This window comes from Tachysurus fulvidraco, chromosome 18 (assembly GCF_022655615.1).
Source record: "Tachysurus fulvidraco isolate hzauxx_2018 chromosome 18, HZAU_PFXX_2.0, whole genome shotgun sequence".
Lineage (NCBI taxonomy): Eukaryota > Metazoa > Chordata > Actinopteri > Siluriformes > Bagridae > Tachysurus > Tachysurus fulvidraco.
Genome location: NC_062535.1, coordinates 20,399,261 through 20,421,232, shown reverse-complemented (window position 1 = coordinate 20,421,232; position 21,972 = coordinate 20,399,261). Strand labels below are relative to the sequence as shown.

The following is a 21,972-nucleotide window of genomic DNA, read 5'->3' as shown; positions in this document are numbered from 1 at the left end:
CTGCACAGTTACAGCTCAATACTACTAATTTATCATTGTTTCTTCATCCACCAGTGTGTAGGCAGATGGTGTAGAGTAGCACAGTTATCAAGGAAGAATCACAAACTACCATCAGTTTTATTACCAGCTGTATCAGAAATGTTAACTTTCATTTTAATAAAACTGTGTTTTGAGTGAAACATTCAGAAAGAAACAAGCTTTAAAGGAGTTAAAGGAATGTGTGTGTGTGTGTGTGTGTGTGTGTGTGTGTGTGTGTGTGTGTGTGTGTGTGTGTGTGTGTGTTCTTGTTCTCCTATCCTGGTGGGGACTTCGACCTGAATGCACACTGACTCATGGGGACCCATGTCACCTCCCAAACAGTGTCTAGACATGCCCAGTGAGGTTTTCTCTGAAGTCCCCATGGGGTCAAATTTCAAGACCAAATCTGTGTGACTGTGTAATCTATGCGCCCCTAGAGGTCACACACGGTACTGCCGTCCCCACCGTTACATTGTTCTGGAGGTGTGTGTCACGTCCTTCCCACTCTCTAGCGCCAACTATCGGTCAGTAATAAAATATAAATGTAATGTATATTACACAATAGATTATTATACTATTTACTTATAAATGTATATTAATTTATAAAATTAACAAAATTAAGTACATTTACTGTTGCTGCACCAGAATGAAACTTCTGGGTACACTGAGCCACAAATTATGTTAAGCAAATTAAGCAAATTATTTTTGTTAGATTACATGAAATATAAAAGATCTGTTAAAACTGAAGCCTTTTATGTAATTTATGGTGGATCTGTCTATATTCAAACACTCATTCTTAATGGTAATAGGAAATTAATCAAAAAGAAGTTGGCCAACTCCAGGTCTTTCAATCCTAATTTTGCATGGATTGTTGAATGCCAGGGAATCTACATTCATTAATTGTCAATTTAGGTTAAAAATACTTTAATGTCATTTCATTAATGGAATATATTATTATTATTAGTAGTAGTAGTAGTAATTTATTATAAATTTTATTAAATCACAATAATTAAATGTTAATACACTTTTTCCCACTTTCTGGTAGAGCCTTTCTGCTTACATAAAACAAAGTTCACAAAGATTTTACTTTCAACAGATCACTAATAAACTTCACAGAATTTTTTTTAACAAACCACCAGACCCTGATAATATACAATCATCGTACCTATACTTGGCAGCTGCTATTTTAACTCTGCTGGATTATCCCTTTGATATCTCTCTACAATATATACAAATGGTGTTAAGTCCACCACTTACGATGGAAATATGCTATGACGACCCCATTGTAAGTCAAAAATATCGTAAATTAAAGATGGTACTATGACTTTTCGGCTTCATGCTGATTTATAATTTTAATTTTCTGCTCTAAACTGATGGCTTTTCTCTTCTTTTTTTGTACTACCAGCACTAGACATACTTGGGCATTTGCAAGACATGCTTTTATCACTTGAATTGCTTTTTAAAACCATAAACCAGTTTAAGGTCGCAATGAGCACTAGGGGATGAGCCAGAAACAAGCTTCGTTGTAGCTTTTAAGCATTAAATCCTCTAAATACACAGTTAAACTTATTTTTCTAGTAAAGTTTATACTCTCAAGATTTTTTAAGCCCACACACAAAGCATAATATGATTCATAGCCGTCATACTATTTGAAACAAAATTTGTAGTAAACTGACCTAGGTGGCGCTATACATGTTTTCCCTTACATTTAGACGCTTCCCTTTCTTCACTGGGGTAATATTTTCCTAAACAAATATTTCACAAAAATCCCCAAAGGTCCAAGGAACTGGAATCTGTAAGCCTTTTAATCCAAAACGCTTTGGTCGCCTCGCAAATATTCCGTTTGTGATCCGAAAACTGGAAACAGTAGTGCACCACCATCTGGTTTTTCGGCTCTAACTTCTCATTGGGGGTTTCAAAAATTACACTGCATCATATTCATAGCCCAGGGCCTAACGAATCAAACAAGCCCTCACTTGAGCCAATCGGTGCTTGTATTGCAGAGATAGACGGCTGGGAAGCCAATGATGTCATGACATCATTTTTGGGAACCCTCCTTTGACTAACAATTGCTCCTTCCAATAGCAATGTAATGATCCGGGACCTCTACAGCTCTTTAGCCAATAAGGAGACGATTCCAACGGTATGCAACATGACACGTCTCCGATGCCTCAGGATGCGCAAAAAAGTTGCGCAAAGGATTTATTGCGCAATCCTTGACCTTTTCTCACTCTCACAGCTCAGGGTGTCAGGTTACAGGTTACAGGCCTTTTTTCACAGCAGACTTGTAGACAGAGAGGCTCTGTGTGTTTTAGGCCTTTAAACTGAGCATGCAGTCTTTTAATTCAAAGTTATACAGTAAACAAGTAAACAAGAACACATGACCGGATGGACATGTCCGTAGAAAAATATTTTTATTGAAGCCATTTTTGGGTCTTTTGACTTGATTTTTTTTTGGTGAAAGCCAAGACATGTGGCTATGACCCTCAGTTGTTATTTGTTTCCTAACATGTTCCAGAGAAATAAGATTAATCAGTTTATCAGGTAAAAAACTCAGGCGGAAATCAAAACCTTCCATTCTAGCCTCTGTAACTTTGTGCCAGTAAGACCTAGAATCAATCTGACACTTGTATCCGAATCTCTTCTTTCCAATGAGACCAGGCTCACCCCTGTGTGTTAAAGTATGTGGGAGCTGTACCACTTTTTGTTGGGTAGGTCATGTAGGTAAAAAACCTGCAAAAAGGGGGTGAGGTCCTGAATAGGTTAAAACAGAAAGAAATACACACTGAGACTGAGACACATATTTTGTCGTATTGCTATTGGCATCGTAACATTGAAAAATCGTAAGTCGGTCCATTGTAGGCCTTAAAAGTGAACTACTAACACACTATTTTCATATAAATGTTTCATGACTTTATTATAAATATATAAATTTATTGTAATTGCTAACCACTTAGATAACAGAGCTACTCATTATACCCTCAGTCCATATCTGGTAGTTTCTGGCTAGTAGTGATGCCATGATATAGCCATGATTTGGCATGACCTAATGGAGAAAGGGAAATTGGGCCAGATACATATCTCTTTATAAAGCTAAAGAGGTGAATAGTACAGATATAATCCAATCCGGATCCAATTTTTAAAAATCTACTGATCCAGCATCAAGATGTTAGTGCTGCTCATGAAGTAGAGGGGACTGTAAAGTGTGGGCAGGGGACAGTGTAGCTAGACAGAATCAGATGGCGGTCTGAAGGATGGCCCTGGAGTTGAAGAAGAGGATGAGAGTGAAGACTGAAAGAAGAATAAGATGGTGGAAACTGAAGGAGGAAGACTGTAGTTTGAGATTCAGGGAATAGGTCAGACATGGGCTCTGTGTATTGAAGAGGTGCTGGATGATTGTGCAACTACTGCAGAAGTGATAAGGGAGACAGATAGAAAGGTACTGGTGTGACATCTGGAAATAGAAAGGAAGACAAAGAGACGTGGTGGTGGTGGAGGAATGAGGAAGTGCAGGAAAGCATAAGAGGTTGGAGAAACAGAATTGGGATCAACAGAGAGATGAGAAAAGTAGGCAGGAGTACAAGGAGATGCAGCAGCAGGTGAAGAGGGATGTGATGAAAGCCAAGGAAAAGGCATATGAGGAGTTGTATGAGAGTTTGGACACTAAGGAAGAAGAAAAGGATTTGTAGCGATTGGTTAGGCATAGGGACCGAGATGGGAAGGATGTGCTGCAAGTTAGAGCAAAAAAATATGGAGATGGAAATGTGTTGACTAGTGAGGAGATTGTGTTGAGAAGATGGAGGTATTTTTAGCTGCTGATGAACGAGGAAAATGAGAGACAGAGAAGGTTGGATGGTGTGGAGATGTTGAAGCAGGAAGTGGATAGTATTAGTAAGGAGCAGCGGTTAAGAGAATGAAAAGTTGATCAGTCACACCATCAAGTTATGGGAAAGAGTAGTGGAAGCCAGGCCGAGAGAAGAGGTGACCATCTGTGAGCAACAGTATGGTTTCATGCCAAGGAAGAGCACCACAGATGCATTATTTGCTTTGAGAATGTTGATGGAGAAGTATAGAGAAGGTCAGAAGGAGCTGCATTGTGTATTTGTGGATTTAGAGAAAGCGTACGACAGGGTGGAGAAAGGAGTTGTGGTACTGTATGAGGAAGTCAGTTGTGTCAGAGAAGTATGTGAGGGTGGTGCAGGACATGTATGAGGACAGTGTGACAGCAGTGAAGTGTAGAGTAGGAACGGTGATTTGTGATAGAAGGTTACAGTATCTGCGAGAGTGAAAGGGAAAGCTTATAGGACTGAGGTGAGACCTGAGATGTTGTATGGTTTAGAGACAGTGACATTGAGTAAAAGACTGGAGATGGAGCTGCAGGTAGCAGAGCTGAAGATGTTGAAGTTTTCGTGGGGAGTGATGACGATGGACAGGATTAGAAATTAGTTTAGTAGAGGGACAGTGCATGTAGGACGTTTTGGAGACAAGGTGAGGGAGGTAAGATTGAGTTGGTTTGGACATGTGCAGAGGAGGGACATAGCGTATATCAATAGGAGAATACTGAGGATGGTCTTTTCCCATTCTCACCACCCTAAATGCATTTACATTTATTAATATAGCAGACGCTTTCATCAAATTCGAAGGAATTCCCTTTTAGAGGAGGCAGTAGCAAGAGAGGTGCTATCAATGGTTTCAATCATTGTCTAGAACATTACAAGCAAGGAGAGGAATACATGTGAAAGAGAGAGAATTTATTCTGAAAATAGTTAGGAGGATGCTGTTAAAGAGTTTCAGAATTAATATATATAATTTCTAAGGACGTTAACAAGAACAACAGCCCTGGCTCACTTCCTGTTTCACTCCTTTATTTTCAGTCACTTCTAAGAATCCAACAAAAGTTAACTTTTTTTTTAGAACATATTCATTAATGTCTTTTTAATATTAACCACAACTTAAGCCTTTCTGGTGTTGTGTTGAAATAGTTTAAAAGAAGCAGGAACAAGCAAGTTCATGGGTTTATAACACCACAGTCTTGAAATGCTCTAGTCACTTTGATCAAATGCAAGAAACCATCTGAGAACCAGGAATCTGTCTGTCCTCAGGTGGAGGCCTCATCTTTCCATAGTTTGGTCTAACTCAAGTCAGGCCTCACTTCTTTTGGCCCTTTATTATTTAATTTGATCTTCCCTGTAAAATGATATCTGTTCTGTAGATTACAAGGGCTTGTAATAGTTTCAAAACACTTTATAAATATAAATCTTTCTGTGTACTGTTTAATAAATCCTCATTAATTTCATTAATCTTAAATTATATCCCTTCATTCATGTATTGTTTTAAATATAAAATATCCCGACATTACATCTACATTGTGTACTTTACAAAATAGTCATTACATCTGACTTTGAGCAGGAAATGGGTTTATTCTGTTAGAGCAGATATGATGATGATCCACCGTTTAGTAAAGAAAACATACACCAAACGAAGAAAAGTTTGGGGGAGGGGGAGGGGCAGCGAGAGAGCGCGCTCACTGAGTCTCGGTAAAGACCGAGTTCACACAGAACCTGACGTTTCAGGTCCTCACCGTGACTATGATCCCACCCCCCACGCGCTCCCCTCTCCCCCTCTCCCCCCTCCCCCCTACCCCCTGGACTCGCACCTGCGACACTCACGGATGCTGAATGCGTGCGCGCGCGTGCGGAGGAGACGCGATGGCTGAGGAAAAGGTCAGTGTTTAACTTCATCTTTAAGGTTTTAAACATAATATCATGCTGTTTATTTTATTCACGTGCGGTTGAAACATGTATCAGAGCATTAAAAGTTTACCTGAAACTTTATTGCAGTAAAAAATCATTTTATTCCCGAAAACTTTCCACAATTAGCATAATCTTAAATCAGCGCTATAGAAAATACAGATTAATGTACTAAAATAACAATAATGTTAATAACAATAAGTCACTAAGGGTTTTAGATCTTTACGAGTCTAAATGTCATTTTTTAAGGCCACATGTAGAATTTCAAGGGTTAATCTGCATTTTATAGCGTTAATCCACTTAAATTCGCTTTACTTTAAAATAGTCTTCACGTTCTTTTTGAAAAACATATTTTCACCAAGATATTGAAAATTATATGTAAGATGTTTAGCGCATTTCTTTGTATCATTAATGTGAAATAATCCCGAGTTATGACGTATGTAGTAAACAGCGGCCTGCACGTGCAGCCATGCGGCTCTGAGGCCCGGCGGGATTCACAGCTTTTCCACATAAAACTCCACAATTATCTTTAATAACGCGAGAGACGAGTTTAATATCGTCACAACTGCATTTCCTTACTTGTATAATGCAGTTCTCTCGAATAGAAAGCGCAGTTTATTTGTCAAAACGTTATGAAAATGTCACTAATCACATTGTCACTAATTTCAGTGTTAATTACTTTAATATTTTGCTAAATGATTCAGTTGAAGATTAAAATACAGTGTATTATGATGTTAGTCCTGGTGTTTGACTGAGTGACACTTCTGCTTACAGGAAGATAAAACTGGTTACACATCATCTCTGGATGGCAGCTCTGGATGCACAGGTGAGAACATGACTAAGTGTGGAATATTGTTCTAAATCAGTTCTAAAGCGTAGAGATATGCAGCTTTATGTGTCAGAGTGACCCCGGCTTTAAAGAGCTCAACTTTGGAGAAAAAGAAATACTGAGGTCACTACATTATCACAAAAACATTATTTCTAAATACATGTATCATTTATTACACATTTATCATACATCTTTACAGGTTTATTTTTAAACAATTACTACTTTTAGTGAAAATGAACATTTCAAAAGCCATTTCAGTATTTCTAGCGACCTGTAAATATTTGAAATGCTTTTTGTTGAAAACTAATTTCTAATGGCTTCTATAAAATTGTACAAATAAAATTGGACAATTGTCCTTTTGTACAACCTCAAGTTGCCATTGTTCATTTCAAAGCAAAATATAATTTTGGTTTCTGTGCATTACATTGCAGTGGACGATGTGTCGGATGGTCTTGAAGAGAAGACAAAGGTAGGCAAACACTAGTGATTCACAGATCTGGATTTTTTTTTTTTCAATGCTACTATCTCACCCAAGTAATTACAAAAGCCAATCTGCACCAGCAAAATGTGTGCAAAAAATTTGGGTCAGGCAACCACCTGAACCCCAGCAAATCCTGTATGGCTCTCCTGGTATTTTCTGCTGTCAACAATAAGTCCTAATTAAAAGGTTCAGTTCTGGATGTAACAAAAATACTGAAAACTTACTTAGTTCTTTGTTTCTGTAGGTTCAAAACCATCACTTGAGTCACCTGCAGAAACTTAGAGCACATCACAACGCTTGTGAAGAACGATACATGAAGGCGTACACAAAATCTATAAATGATGAACGGGAGAAGACTTTATTTTTATATCAGCGCATGAAAGCGAAGGTTAGTGTTTTTTGTATGGCTTTGTCAGTCTAAGGTTTGTGGCATTTTTCAACATCACACCAAGCTTGTGTTTTTCAGTCAGCACACTAGTGAGCAGTTATCCCACAAACTGGTAATGCAGTAGAAGCTCTGGGTTAGATTTAACCCCAGGTCATAGCTCATTATGGACCCTAGACAGTGAGCTACAGGACTCCCAAAAATACCCTGCCAGATGATCTACTACAGTTTAAATAAAAACAATAGGGAGTTCTGGTGGCAGTCTGCCTTTCACAATGCTGATGAGATCTGCTACGCTGTACAGTGAAACAGTACACCTGATTTATTGTTTTTGGTTTTTTTTTGTAGTTAAAAATGTGATTTTGAATGCATTTTTCTGATTATTCTTCAGCAAGTACAACAGTCCTCTGATGAGACTGATGATACTGTGATCCTTGACCTCACACCAGCTCGGGACCCGGACTCACGTGTACCTGAGCTTAGAAGAACCGACAGTGTAATCGTACGTTTATTTAAACATCTTTACTTGTTAATATTAAAAGTGTCCAGTATCAAGACAAAGGACACAAAAATAAAAAAGTTACAGCAGAATTCCAATATTAGAAACAATTAAGACAAAAGTAATTGAGTCATTGTACTGCAGTACATTCTCAAGCGAGCAGTTCAGCACAAATGTGTCTATAAAACTGTAAAACAATTATAAAAAAGACAAACTGAAGCTTGTGTATTTTTCTGATATGTTATGAGTCACTTTTATCACAATTACTAATTACTTTTTTTTTCAGGATCTTCACAAAACCCACGGAGAAAGTGGTCTACAGAGGAGATACAGGCTGTGGAAAAGACTCTGATGGACTACATCAGTTCTGGCAAGGTTCCTGGTAAAGCCCAGTGCATGGAGTGCATTGAAAAATCCCCAGCAGTACTTCAAGGGAGAGGTTGGGATGCAGTCAAATTTTATGTAAAAAAAATCGCATTGATTCCCTGAAGCGAAAAATGTACAGGTGAAAAGCCTTTAATGGATGATTTTTAATAATTATTTTTGTTTTGTTTGTTAAATATGTAATGTGTTTAGTTCACGTGGCTGAAAAATAAATGTAAAAGAGCATTAAGATGTCACAGATTCTTGTTTTTGTGGAATTCCCCAAATGTCCAAACTTTTCAGGTGGTTGAACATCAAATATCTTCTACTTCTACCCAATATTTATACAGATATATTATATAGTGATATATCTTGCAACACGGTTGATCACATGCATGTTTTGTTTTAATTCAAATAGATTCCAGTACGCACAGATTATTATTTATCATAGACCATGTTGGTGTTAATGAACATGAACATTTCCTGCTTGTCCTATAACATGAGTGTTGTAGATTTCAAAATGTGGAACTTTTCAGAATTGAAGAGAATTGAATGTGTTAAATAGGAAGTGAGGTAAGGCTTTGTTTACTGTTTACTTTCTTATAAATTGTCTTTCTTATAAATTTCTAATAGTGACACCTAGCGGTTGTTGGTGGTAAGACAAAATAGGCACGTCCCCACCGGAATAGAAAAACCGGACAAAAATTGAGCTCTCTAAACTTGTGCATTTCTGAAAATAAAGATGATTTTTGGGAACCAAAAAATCCAAAAGAGACATCTGACTTAAAATTGTGTCTTTAATGTATTTAGAAATCAGTGTCCCCACGTGTCACCACCCAGTCAGGCGTCCCCACCATGTAGCAAAAACAAGTATGTGTGTGTGTATGTTTGTGTATGTGTTTGTGTGTGAGTGTGTGTGTGTGTGTGTGTTTACTGCACACTGATGTTTATTACTGCACACTGATGTTTATTACTGCACACTGATGTTTATTACTGCTCACTGATGTTTATTACTGCACACTGATGTTTATTACTGCACACTGGTGTTTATTACTGCACACTGACGTTTATTACTGCACACACCTGAACACACGTTTATTACTGCACACATACGGACACACACATACACACATACATACACACATATACACACACACACACACACACACACACGCTCACACACACACACATACACGCACATGTATATGTGCGTGTATGTGCGTGTATGTGTGTGTATGTGTGTGTATGTGTGTGCGTATGTGTGTGTGTGTGTTTGTATGTATGTGTGTGTGTATGTGTGTGTATGTGTTTGTGTGTGAGTGTGTGTGTGTGTGTGTGTGTGTGTTTATGTGTGTGTGTGTTTACTGCACACTGATGTTTATTACTGCACACTGATGTTTATTACTGCACACTGGTGTTTATTACTGCACACTGACGTTTATTACTGCACACACCTGAACACACGTTTATTACTGCACACATACGGACACACACATACACACATACACACATATACACACACACACACTCACACACACACACACACTCACACACACACACACACGCTCACACACACACACATACACGCACATGTATATGTGCGTGTATGTGTGTGTGTGTGTATGTGTGTGCGTATGTGTGTGTGTGTGTGTTTGTATGTATGTGTGTGTGTATGTGTGTGTGTGTATGTGTGTGTATGTGTGTGTGTGTGAGACGGAGGATCCATGTGTGTGTGTGTGTGTGTGGGACAGAGGATCCATTTGCACGCTCTTTAATTCAAACTCAAGGTATAACAGGCGTAGATCAGAGGCAAATCGAGACTTCGCACAGAAATGGGGTTCAAGTTCAGCTTAAATAGGAAGCAGGTGATTGATATCAGCTGGTGGAGTGATTATGGCAGGAGCGGTGGATTGTGAGAGATGTAGTTCCGAAGTCACTAGAACTCGGGAGAAGGATCCCTCTGGTGGTGGTCGGGAGGCGAGACAGGTGTTTCATTCATAACATCATGTCTCTCTACACTTCACTAAAGAAGTTCTTCCGTCTCACCCTGATGTTGCCGTCATCGTCGTCTCTGCGGTTAACACCTCACCACTTCCTGTTTATGACTTCCTCTTCCTGGCTGCTGTCCCCAAAGTAAAGACTCACACTTGTACAGAAACATCACACTTATAGCTTTATAAACTCGGTGTTTAATAACATCTGAAACAAGATTTATGATAATTTGTAATAATAAATAACTTAAAGTGTCTGTCATTGTGTCCACTTTCTAATAGAATCACACAGGCATTCTCCTTCATCCTGCAATCATCATCATCATCATCGTCACTTTATCTTTCTTTCTCTCTCTCAGAATATGTGTGAGGCTGCAGGCAGCTACAGGAGGAACATTGTCTCCATACAGCCCTCTATCATCAATAGATCCATAGCATCTGGTCAGGTACCAACTACTTTCAAGAGACTAAGGGTTATTCCCATCCTAAAGAAACCTGCTCTGGATCCATCAGACATCAGTAACTACAGACCGGTATCACTTCTCTCATTTCTTTCAAAAATTCTTGAACGCATTATCTATAATCAACTGTCTGTTTATATCTCACTGAACAACCTCCAAGATCCCAACCAGTCTGGCTTTAAAGCAGCTCACTCTACAGAGACAGCCCTTTTGGATGTCTCTGAGAAGCTACATACTGCTAGATCAGACAAACTGTCATCCGTCCTTATCCTCCTTGACCTTTCAGCAGCGTTTGATACGGTCAACCACAAGACTCTCTTATCCACCCTCAAGAGTCTTGGGATTTGCGGATCAGCTTGGGAATGGTTTGCCTCCTACCTGGAAGGACGCTCATATCAGGTAACATGGAGTCTGCTCCACACAGACTCTCCACTGGCGTCCCACAAGGCTCAGTACTTGGTCCTCTTCTTTTCTCCCTGTATACTCACTCTCTTGGTGAAGTCATTTCATCACATGGGTTCTCTTACCACTGCTATGCTGATGATACACAACTTATCTTCTCTTTCCCAACCTCAGATGCCACAGCTTCTGACCGGATCTCAGCATGTCTGGCAGAAATTTCATCATGGATGACTGCTCATCAGTTAAAGCTCAATCCTAGCAAAACTGAACTGCTGTTCATCAGGTGATTCATCCTCAGGTCACGATCTTGCTATATCCTTGCACAAAGATCTGATCTTCCCTTCAGCCACAGCTCACAACCTTGGGGTAACCATGGACAATCAACTGTCCTTTTCCTCTAATGTTGCTAATGTGACTCGCTCATGTCGGTTTCTTCTCTACAACATTAGAAGAATTCGGCCATTTTTGTCCACACAGACTGCTCAGGTACTTGTTCAGTCTCTTGTCATTTCTAGACTGGATTACTGCACTGCACTGCTGGCAGGTCTACCTATGAACGCAATCCATCCTCTGCAAATGATCCAAAATGCAGCTGCTCGGCTTGTTTTCAACCTGCCAAAGTTCTCCATACCCCCACCCCCCTGCTGCGATCCCTCTACTGGCTTCCGGTAGCTGCACGCATCCGATTCAAAACACTGATGCTGGCCTACAAAGCCAAAAATGGACCAGCTCCCTCTTACCTCAAAGCCCTCATCATTCCTCACACTGCATCCCGCAACCTCCGATCTACCAGCACTGCTCGACTGGTTTCACCATCTCTCAGGGTAAGAGGGAAGTTTACTACAAGACTCTTCTCTGTTCTGGCACCAAGGTGGTGGAATGAACTTCCCCTAGAGGTCCAGACAGCTGAGTCACTGGCTATTTTCAAGCGGCGATTGAAGACCTACTTATTCAGGAAACACTTCAACTAGCACTTCTTTCCTTATCTTTTGCATTTAAAAAAAAAAAAACCTTTGACACTTTTTCATTGTAACTTTGAACAAATGTTTTAAACTCATGGTATCTTAAGTATGTAACCTAGTGAACCAGCATTCATGTATTCAATGTTAGAGATTTAAGCACTTATGTACGTCGCTCTGGATAAGGGCGTCTGCCAAATGCTGTAAATGTAAATGTAAATGATGCCCCCTGCTGCCCTCTCTCAGATACTGCTACTCTACAACCCACTCAGAGTATGTCACTGTGATCTCTAGTGATTCTGGGGTCAGAAAGGTAACACTGGGGTCCTTCTGGGGTCAGAAAAGTAACACTGGGGTCAGAAAGGTAACACTGGGGTCCTTCTGGGGTCAGAACGGTAACACTGGGGTCCTTCTGGGGTCAGAACGGTAACACTGGGGTCCTTCTGGGGTCAGAAAGGTAACATTGGGGTCCTTCTGGGGTCAGAAAGGTAATGCTGGCGTCCTTCTGGGGTCAGAAAGGTAACACTGGGGTCCGTCTGGGGTCAGAAAGGTAACACTGGGGTCAGAAAGGTAACACTGGGGTCATTCTGGGGTCAGAAAGGTAACACTGTGGTCAGAAAGGTACCACTGGGGTCCTTTTGGGGTCAGAAAGGTAACACTTGGGTACTTCAGGGGTCAGAAAGGTAACACCGGGGTACTTCTGGGGTCAGAAGGGGAAAATATCTGTTTCATATCTGTGCTCAGTCGCCGATTTTCTGGGTTTTTTGTAGGACCTTATCGATCGTGGCAGAACCTTTTCGATGATTAAGGTCAATTTCCGGTTTCGTCGACACTATGGTGGGACAGCACCCCCTTATCTGTAGATTTATGAAGGGCGTGCCACTCCCTGCCGGTCACCGGAAGTGTAGTCCCGGATTGGGATCTCTCCATGGTGCTGGAGGTGCTGGCCCAACAGCATTTTGAGCCCCTGGGGGATATCTCCCTCAAACTACTGTCCTTCAAGACTGCTCTGCTCCTGGCTTTGGCTTCCGCCAAACGTGTCAGTGATTTGCTTGCGCTCTCGGTTCATTCCTCGTGCACCAAATTCTCGCTCAGTGGAGATAAGTTTTTGCTTAGGCCTAACCCGGCCTTCATGCCTAAATGCTTTCCAGCTTTCACTGTTGGTGTGATTGAGCTCTCCGCTTTTCACCCTCCTCCTTTTTCCTCTTTCTTTCTTCTTGGGTCTCTTCAGCATCAGCGGGGTCTAACATGCATGTTACCACATGTCGTGTTTCTCTTTGGCTGGGTTTTTTACCCCGTGCAGTATGTTATGTCTGCTGCTTTGTGACGTGCCGAGCACCACCTTTTGGCCATCCTCTGGCTTACAGGGCCAAGGAAACTGTGAGTGTATTGGGCAACCGGGGAGTTGTCTATATCTCCAATACGAGGATCTCGAACACGAGATGATGAAACAATAGAGAAGAAAGAGAACAATAGGTTACTTTCGTAACCCCGGTTCTCTGAAACATCGAGTGGAGAGATCCACCAAGTTTGCCCCACTTGCTGCACGAGAAGCGAATATGTTCACTGAGGAAAGGTAGCGCGTGCAGGTGCATTATGCACTCAGGTAAGGGGTGTTACCTTACCTGCCTTTGGCACGTGCTCCTTTCTGTCAAGCCAGACATGGTGCAATTGGATGCTTCTGTAGAGGTCAGGAACGGATGCCATTCCCAAAGGTGGATTTCTCCACTCAATGTTTCAGAGAACCGGGGTTACGAAAGTAACCTATTGTTTCCACTGTTATGCTGATGATACACACACATACACTCTCTTACACACACACACATACACTCTCTTACACAAACACACACACACACACACACACACACACACACTGTTGATACCCCAAAAGGTAATAGGATGATCATAGGAGAAAATGGAGTTGTAGGATTCATGGATCCCCCTCAACCTCGACTTAAAACTAAGATTAGATTAGGTTTTAATTAGAGTAGATTAGATTCAACTTTATTGTATGTACAGAGCCAATGAAATGCAGTTAGCATTTAACCAGAAGTGCATAGATGGCTTATGTAAAAGTGGCAGTGTAATAAATAAGGGTACATGTATGAGGCTATACAGAAGGTGTAGTAATATGTACATATAATGTGTGTATATAGTGTGATTTTTATATAAGTATGATACAGTATGAAGTGGTATGACAGATAGCTGTAAAGGAATGTCATTATGAATATATATATACAGAATAGACAGAATAAATATGGATGGACATACAGAAGTGTAATGATAGTTTTTGGGTGGTGCAAGGATGCATGATTTTAAAGTGGTGCAAAATAGTGCAAAACACAGAAGAAAAGTGACAGTACAGTGGTGATTGTTAACACCATATCGGCTGTTCAGTGCAGAAACAACCATGGGAAAGAAGCTATTTTTCAGTCTGTTTGTTCTTGCCCTGAGTCAACAGTAGTGTCTGCCCAATGGGAGAAGTGTAAACAGTCCGTGGTTGGGGTGAGAGGGATCTTTGATGATGCCCCTCGCCCTTTGCAAACAGCATTTTTTAAAAATGTTCTCCAAGGTGGGCAGTTCAATACGGATGATTTGTTGGGCGGTTTTCACCACCCTTTGAAGGGCTTTATGGTCTGAAGCTGTGCAGCTGCTGTACCACACTGAGATGCAGTTTGTGAGGATACTCTCAATGGTACAGCGGTAAAAGTTCTCCAGTATCCTGTAGCACAGACAAAACTTTTAAGTCTCCTCAGAAAATATAGGCGCTGTTGTGCCTTTTTGATCAGGATGGAAGAGTTCAGAGACCAGGTAAGGCCCTCAGAGATGTGTATTCCAAGAAAGCTGGGTACACGCTCAACATCAGTTCCGTTGATGTAAATTGGAGGATGAGTGTGATTGCCAGCAAGTCTGAAACCCACAATGACCTCCTTGGTCTTTTTGGTGTTAAGTTCCACGTTATTGTCCTCACACCATGCTACTAGGTGCTGGATCTCCTCCCTGTAAGTCGTCTTGTCCTTACCTTCAATCAGGCCTACCACTGTGGTGTCATCTGCAAACTTTATAATGCTGTTTGGGGTATGGACAGGTATGCAGTCATGGGTGAAAAGGGAGTATAGTAGTGGAGACAATACACATGCCTGAGGGACCACAGTGCTGATGGTGAAACTGGAGGAGGTGACAGTGTTCAGACGAACAGACTGTGATCTGTTCTTTAGGAAGTCCAGAGTCCAATTGCAGAGTTTTGTGCTGATGCCAAGTTGTTCCAGCTTCAGGGTTAGCTTGGAAGGGCTAACTGTATTTAAAGCTGAGCTGAAATCAACAAACAGCATCCTGTCAGGTTTATCCAAGTGAGTCAGGGCAGAATGAATGTACAGTGGAAATGGCATCCTCAGTTGATCTTTTTGGGTGATAGGCAAATTGGTAAGGGTCCAGGCTGGGTGGCAGACAGGCTTTAAAGTGGGTGAGGACCAGTCTTTCGAAGCACTTAGTGATGACAGGTGTGAGTGCAATGGACAAAAGTCAGCCATTTTTGTTGCAGTGGAGTGCTTTGGCAATGGCACGATGGTATCAGACTTGAAGCAAGTGTGGACGATTGCCTGGGCCAAGGACAGATTAAAGATGTCCATGAAGACCTCGGCCAGTTGCAAGCTGTGAGTACATGACCAGGGGTGCCATCAGGGCCAGCTGCTTTCCTTGCATTCACCCTTCGCAGGGTAGCGCACACTTCGGTGGCTGCTCACCTGGTATCGGCTCTGTTTTGAGCAAGGGCTCCATGTTCCCCTTTTCAAAGCAAGTGTAGAAGAGGTTGAGCTCGTTGGGGAGTGAGGCAGAACTGGTTGCAGGTGTTGCATTGGGTGGTTTGCGGTCAGTGATAGCCTGTATTCCTTGCCACATGGGTCAGCAGAGTTGAGGTGGTACTCAATCTGCTGTTTATAAGCATGTTTGGCTTTGCAGATTCCCCTCCTCAGATCAGCTCTGGCGACGCTGTAGGCCCCCTGGTCTCCAGACCTGAAGGCGGTATTGCGTGCTTTGAGCAGGAGACGGACCTCCTGGTTCATCCATGACTTCTGATTGGGGAACACTTTGATGTGTTTTAGTCTAGTCACCCGATCCACACAGCTCTTGATGTGATCAAGGACTGCATTGGTGTGGGTGTTGATGTTGGTGACTGAATCAGTCATGGCCTGTGAAGCGAATTCACTCCAGTTTGTGTGTGAGAACTGCTGCTGGAGAGAAGCATCAGCCCCATCCAGCCAAACTTTAACAGTCCTGATAGTGGGTTTCACACCTCTGATGACTCTGATGACTGGAGAGTACTTGGACAGTAGGAACAATGAGAGATGGTCTGATTGTTCGAGGTGGGGGAGGGGTGTGACTCTGTAAGCATCTGCCACACTTGTATATACATGATCCAGAGTTTTTTGTCCCCTGGTGAAACAGGACACATTCTGTTGGAATTTTGGCAGAACAGATCTTAAATTACAGTGATTAAAATCCCAGCAACAGTAACGGCTCCATCAGGATGCACTGTCTGCAGTTTGTTGATTGCAGAACTCAGTTATTTCATGGCTATGCTAGCCTTAGCATCTGGGGGGACATACACTGCTATCACAAGAATACTTGTGAACTCACGTCTTGATGATACAGCCTAAATACACTCTAGGAGAAATTCCTATTCAAAAACAAAGTGAACAAAAACAGTTAAGAAAAGAAAGAGGAACAGAAGCAGCTTCTGTTTGCCAATGATCTTCTGAAAATAGGAAATCTGGTTACAGAAATAAAACAATTGAATATGAATTAAATACAATTATAATTCCAATTGCCATAAATGTTACTGCAAGACTGCAGAGGATCAGACGCTAGTTTTATTTAGCAGATGTTCAAGAGAACTCTGATTGCTTTTATTTTAATTTATATTTATCTTTTTACTGTAATGAAATGTATTTTTTGAAGCAAGAATGTTATTATCTTTGAAATATTTATGGCACCCTAAATAGTTAAAGGGCAATTTAGAAATGACTCATTTAACGCTCCTTGATGCACAGTGTTTTGAAGCTATTAGGATGTGACTTCATGGCACAAATGACAGAGAGTTGGAAAAAGAGTGTATAAGCTTTCCTGCCTGTAGGTATGCATTCTACTATAGTCAAGCTTATGCTCAGTTACTGTACTATATTTGTATTTGAATTACTTTTACTTACACTAGAAGTGTTTGATTATTTAAAGATTTTATTTGTAATTTTAGTTTATTTTCTTTACATATATTACATATTACACTTATTACAGCTTTAAATAAACACAAGGCCTCCCATTGTGAGGACCCTGAAAAGACAAGAAGGTCTAAGTCTGACTCCTTCATATAAAGATTCTACGATAGACTTGGGTAGAACTTGAGGAGGATCCTTTGAAGACACTGAGGCTTTAAAGCACAACCCACTCCAAGGTAAGACCAGTCTTTATTTATACTGTCTGCTGTGATATCAGCTTACTCGTGCTAAACATAGGACACACTCCTTAGTGGGACTGTGGAAGCTATGTTTAGGCAGGAAAGGAACACATGTCACTTAGGGACACGCAGGTCAGTACAATTACTTTAACACACACACTCATACACTCTGTTACACACACACACACACACACACACACACACACACACACACACACACACATAAACTCTCTTACAAACACACTCATACACTCTCTTACACACACACACACACACACTCTCTCTCTCTTACACACACATAAACTCTCTTACACACACACACACAATCATACACTCTCTCACACACACACACACACACACAATCATACACTCTCTCACACACACACACTCATACACTCTCTTACACACACACACACACATACACTCTCTTACACAAACACACTCCGTCTGACTTCCTTTTCCAGTTAAACTGTCACCCATATTAACAGAATTGATCACTATCCGATGTAGAAATGCCTTCACTGTGTGTGGGGGGTGTTGGGGGGGGGCCTTGGGGAGTAGGAGGGAGTGGTCATTTAGAGCTCTTTCTAACGTTCACTTCATGTGGTCACTTCACTGGAGGTTTTCCTTGTGCTTTGAGATGGAAGTGTGTGTTTTCTCTTCTTTACTCACCGTACTGTGTGTGGGTCTGTTTGGGAGATATACATACGCAGCAGGTGAGCATGACTGTGTGTGTGTGTGTGTCTGTGTGTTTAATTTTATTAACAATAAATGATCTGTACATTATTAGAGTTAAGTGACAGGTGAAGTATCTTAGATTTACACAACAGATGTCCAGGATTTCAGGCTCACAACATGAATAGTGTAAAAGACTGAGGAAAATGGTGAGAAACAGGAGAACATAGTGGAGAAATGTTACTTCTCCTGGAGGTCGGCTACATATCAGTGACTCAGTAGATCCTCATCTCTCTATCATCCACCAGTTCACCAGTCAGTCAGTTGAGACGCACCGAGGTTTGACTGTAACATGGTGCAGCTTCTGAGGTCAGGACAACAGGAAAACCTTCTACAGCCAGCAATTCAGAACATATCTCAGGAAGGAAGGGTGGAGCGAGAACTATGTGCTTCAACAATAAAGTTCCTCAGACAACAAAATTTTAACCCGTGTGCAGTTTTAGCTGCCTGCTTACTGATATTTATTTACAGTAAGAATTCTAATAAAGATTTATTTTATTCCAGAGTCTGAAAGGAGAGAAGAGTTACAGCTAGTACTAATGGTACTATTTATATTTATTCAGTTTATTAGTACTGAGGTTTACTCGTTCTTCTGTTTAGTAGGAAAAAATGTGTTTTATTTGAAATGGATTTTTTTAATGTATCTTTCTCTAATCAACACTGTTATTTAAATAATAATAATAATAATAATAATAATAATAATAATAATAATTTTTGCTGGTGAACAATCTATTAACATCTGCACTCCTCTAGACACTCAAAGTAAAACAGAATAAAACTTATAAAAATAAAATATATAAATTAAATATAAAATATATTTATACATATATATAATATATAAAACATATTAAGAAACATGATGAATAATAAAAATCCTTTGAGGATTTTAATGTCTTAAATTTCAGTGATAATCATCTTTACATGATGTTGGTATTCTTCTATATGTTACTGAACTGTGTTACACCAGATGTGTGTTTTTATTAGTTATGTTAAAGGGAGGCAACAAAGACCAGCAATCGCTCTATTATTTATCTATTTATTTATTGATAATGTATTTTAAATCTAAAACAATTGCAATATTTTTCTGAATATATTTATTTTTTAATTATCGTATTTAAAACCCTGAATTACTAAACTGACTAAGGATTGAATTTAATGGAGTGATTATTTTAGGCTGAATTTTAAACAGGAATTTAACTCATTTTTAACTCATATTTTGGTTGTTATTGTGCTGAACAGATTGTTCGGATTATGATCTTGTTGCCACTCCTTCATCTCTGCTGGTGGAGTACGGAAACCCTGCTGAAGTAAACTGCTCCATCTCAAACAGAAATACAGCTTTAACTAAGTACCTACTGAGCTTGGAGGCTAAATCACTAACGCCAACTACAAGTAATGAGAGCGTTGTGATGTGGAAGGTGGACAGTCTGACAAATTGGGAGGAAGATAAAATATTATGTTCCTTAGGAGTGAGCAATACTTCATGTATGGCTACAGTAAATATCAGCATTTACAGTGAGTACCATCATCTACTACTGATGTCATTCCTGTAACATCATGAAGACTCTGAGTGGAAGATTAGATTATTAATCAAAACAACCACATTTACTCTCTGTGTGAGTGTGTGTGTGTATGTGTGTGTGTGTGTGTGTGTGTGTGTGTGTGTGTGTGTGTGTGTGTGTGTGTGTGTGTGTGTGTGTGTTTACAGAGACACCGGACAGTGTTACACTGAGCTCTGTGCCTGATGTGATGGTAGAGAGAAATCAGACACAACTGTGGTGTCAGATTGAAAATGTGGGTCCTGGATATAAACTCAGTGTCCACTGGAGCAGAGCAGATCCAAAGCAAAACAATTTCATACAGTTTAATGAAACGTTGTTCCCAGACTTGGAAAATGAGAAGAAGATTGTCAACAAAACAGCGTACCTAACTATTATACCCAGCCGTGAAGATGATGGAGCAAAGTATCTGTGTGAGGCCGTGCTGAATCTGGACCAAATACAGATGAAGAACAAATCACAACCAATCACCATCAGTGTACAGTACACTGACCACAGTGAGTAACAAAACTACTGTTAACATTAGGAACATGGAGGTCATGTTAATGCTATTAACATTAAGTCATGCTATTAACATTAGGTCATGCTATTAACATTAGGTCATGCTATTAGGTCTGCTATTAACATTAGGAACATGGAGTTATCCCTGACTTCACATTAGGACTAATACTGATGTCACAGTGACGTGATGTGACATACAGCTAAGTATGGTGACCCATACTCAGAATTCGTTCTCTGCATTTAACCCATCCAAAGTGCACACATACACACACACACAGCAGTGAACACACACACAGCAGTGAGCACACACACACCGTGACCACACACCCTGAGCAGTGGGCAGCCATTTATGCTGCGGCGCCCGGGGAGCAGTTTGGGGGGGTTCGGTGCCTTGCTCAAATACACCTCAGTCGTGGTATTGCCAGCCCGAGAGGGTTAGGAGTCAGTCTCTCTAACCATTAGGCCACGACTCCCCCCACAGTATGAGAGTATATACACAGTAATGTATGTTGTCTGATTTATTAGCAAGAAAAACAGCATATTATTGTGTTTAACATTGTTGTGCATGAAACCACTAAACACTCAGTGATTTAATCCTCCTCATGTACAGAAGTTACACAGGCGAGTGAGTGAACAAAGCTAGTCACTTGGTTGCTTCTGCATGTTTACACAATGTCATGATTTAAGTATAAAATGCCCTTATGATGCTATGAATATGGTGAAAGTATTTAAAAAAGTGTCAGTGTTAAGTAGTCAATAAACTAGAGGTCGTTTGAGTTTAGAGAGATTACTGTAATAATATACGTCCAGGGTGTATCCTGCCTCGATGCCCGATGACGCCTGAGATAAGCACAGGCTCCCTGTGACCCAAGAAGTTCGGATAAGTGGTAGAAGATGAATGAATGATGTTCTGAGATCTTGCTCCATTGCCAATAACAAGGGACTCACCATCAGGAACACAGATGCATACAAGTCTGCGTCCTACAACATGAGCAGAGCAGTGAAGGGGCAAGGCAGCGCTTTGGGAGGGTAACCCAGTAACAGTTCCAGCACAGTGGCTCTAGGAGCTGGTGGCTCTAGGAGCTGGTGGCAGGGGCTAGGAACTATAACTTTCAGAAATCCCAGGGATAAAAGCAGACACAAATACAGGGAGGGCAAAATAAAAACAGATTTTCTTAACAAAGACACAAAAAACACAGGAAACAGAAACCAAACCACTGATGCCGACGAAGCTAAACACAACACAGAGGAAATAAATACACATAATAATTATCAAGCATTACGTTAGTTCTGGCAGGCCACGTTGTCAAGTGTGCAGCAGCTGTTATTCAGCCGTCCACGACACGCAGCAATCCGGTTACGACATCCATATTACCTGACCATTTAAATTCCCATTCATAGAGCGCTCTAGCGCTTCGCTGTTGCTGCAATCTAAACTCCCTCCTCCAACCCCGACTCCACCACGCTGGAACCCATGTTCCTTGTACCAGTTTACGTCATAAATCTCCACATATTTTTCTCTCTCTCTCTTTCCCCCTCTCTCTAATTATTTAATTATCTATCTATCCATTCATTTATTTATTTCCAAAA

At 40.7% G+C, this 21,972-nt stretch overlaps 1 protein-coding gene across 9 annotated transcripts in view; it reads left to right on the top strand.

The window, feature by feature from the left end:
- The window catches only part of LOC113637223, a 188,580-nt gene that overhangs the window by 35,901 nt on the left and 130,707 nt on the right, over nt 1-21,972 (top strand). For all 9 annotated transcript variants that reach the window (XM_047802969.1, XM_047802963.1, XM_047802965.1 and 6 more), the window contains 2 exons: nt 19,562-19,837; nt 20,031-20,378. In XM_047802969.1, the coding sequence (XP_047658925.1) occupies nt 19,562-19,837; nt 20,031-20,378 (624 nt within the window). The remainder of the gene's footprint in view (nt 1-19,561; nt 19,838-20,030; nt 20,379-21,972) is intronic.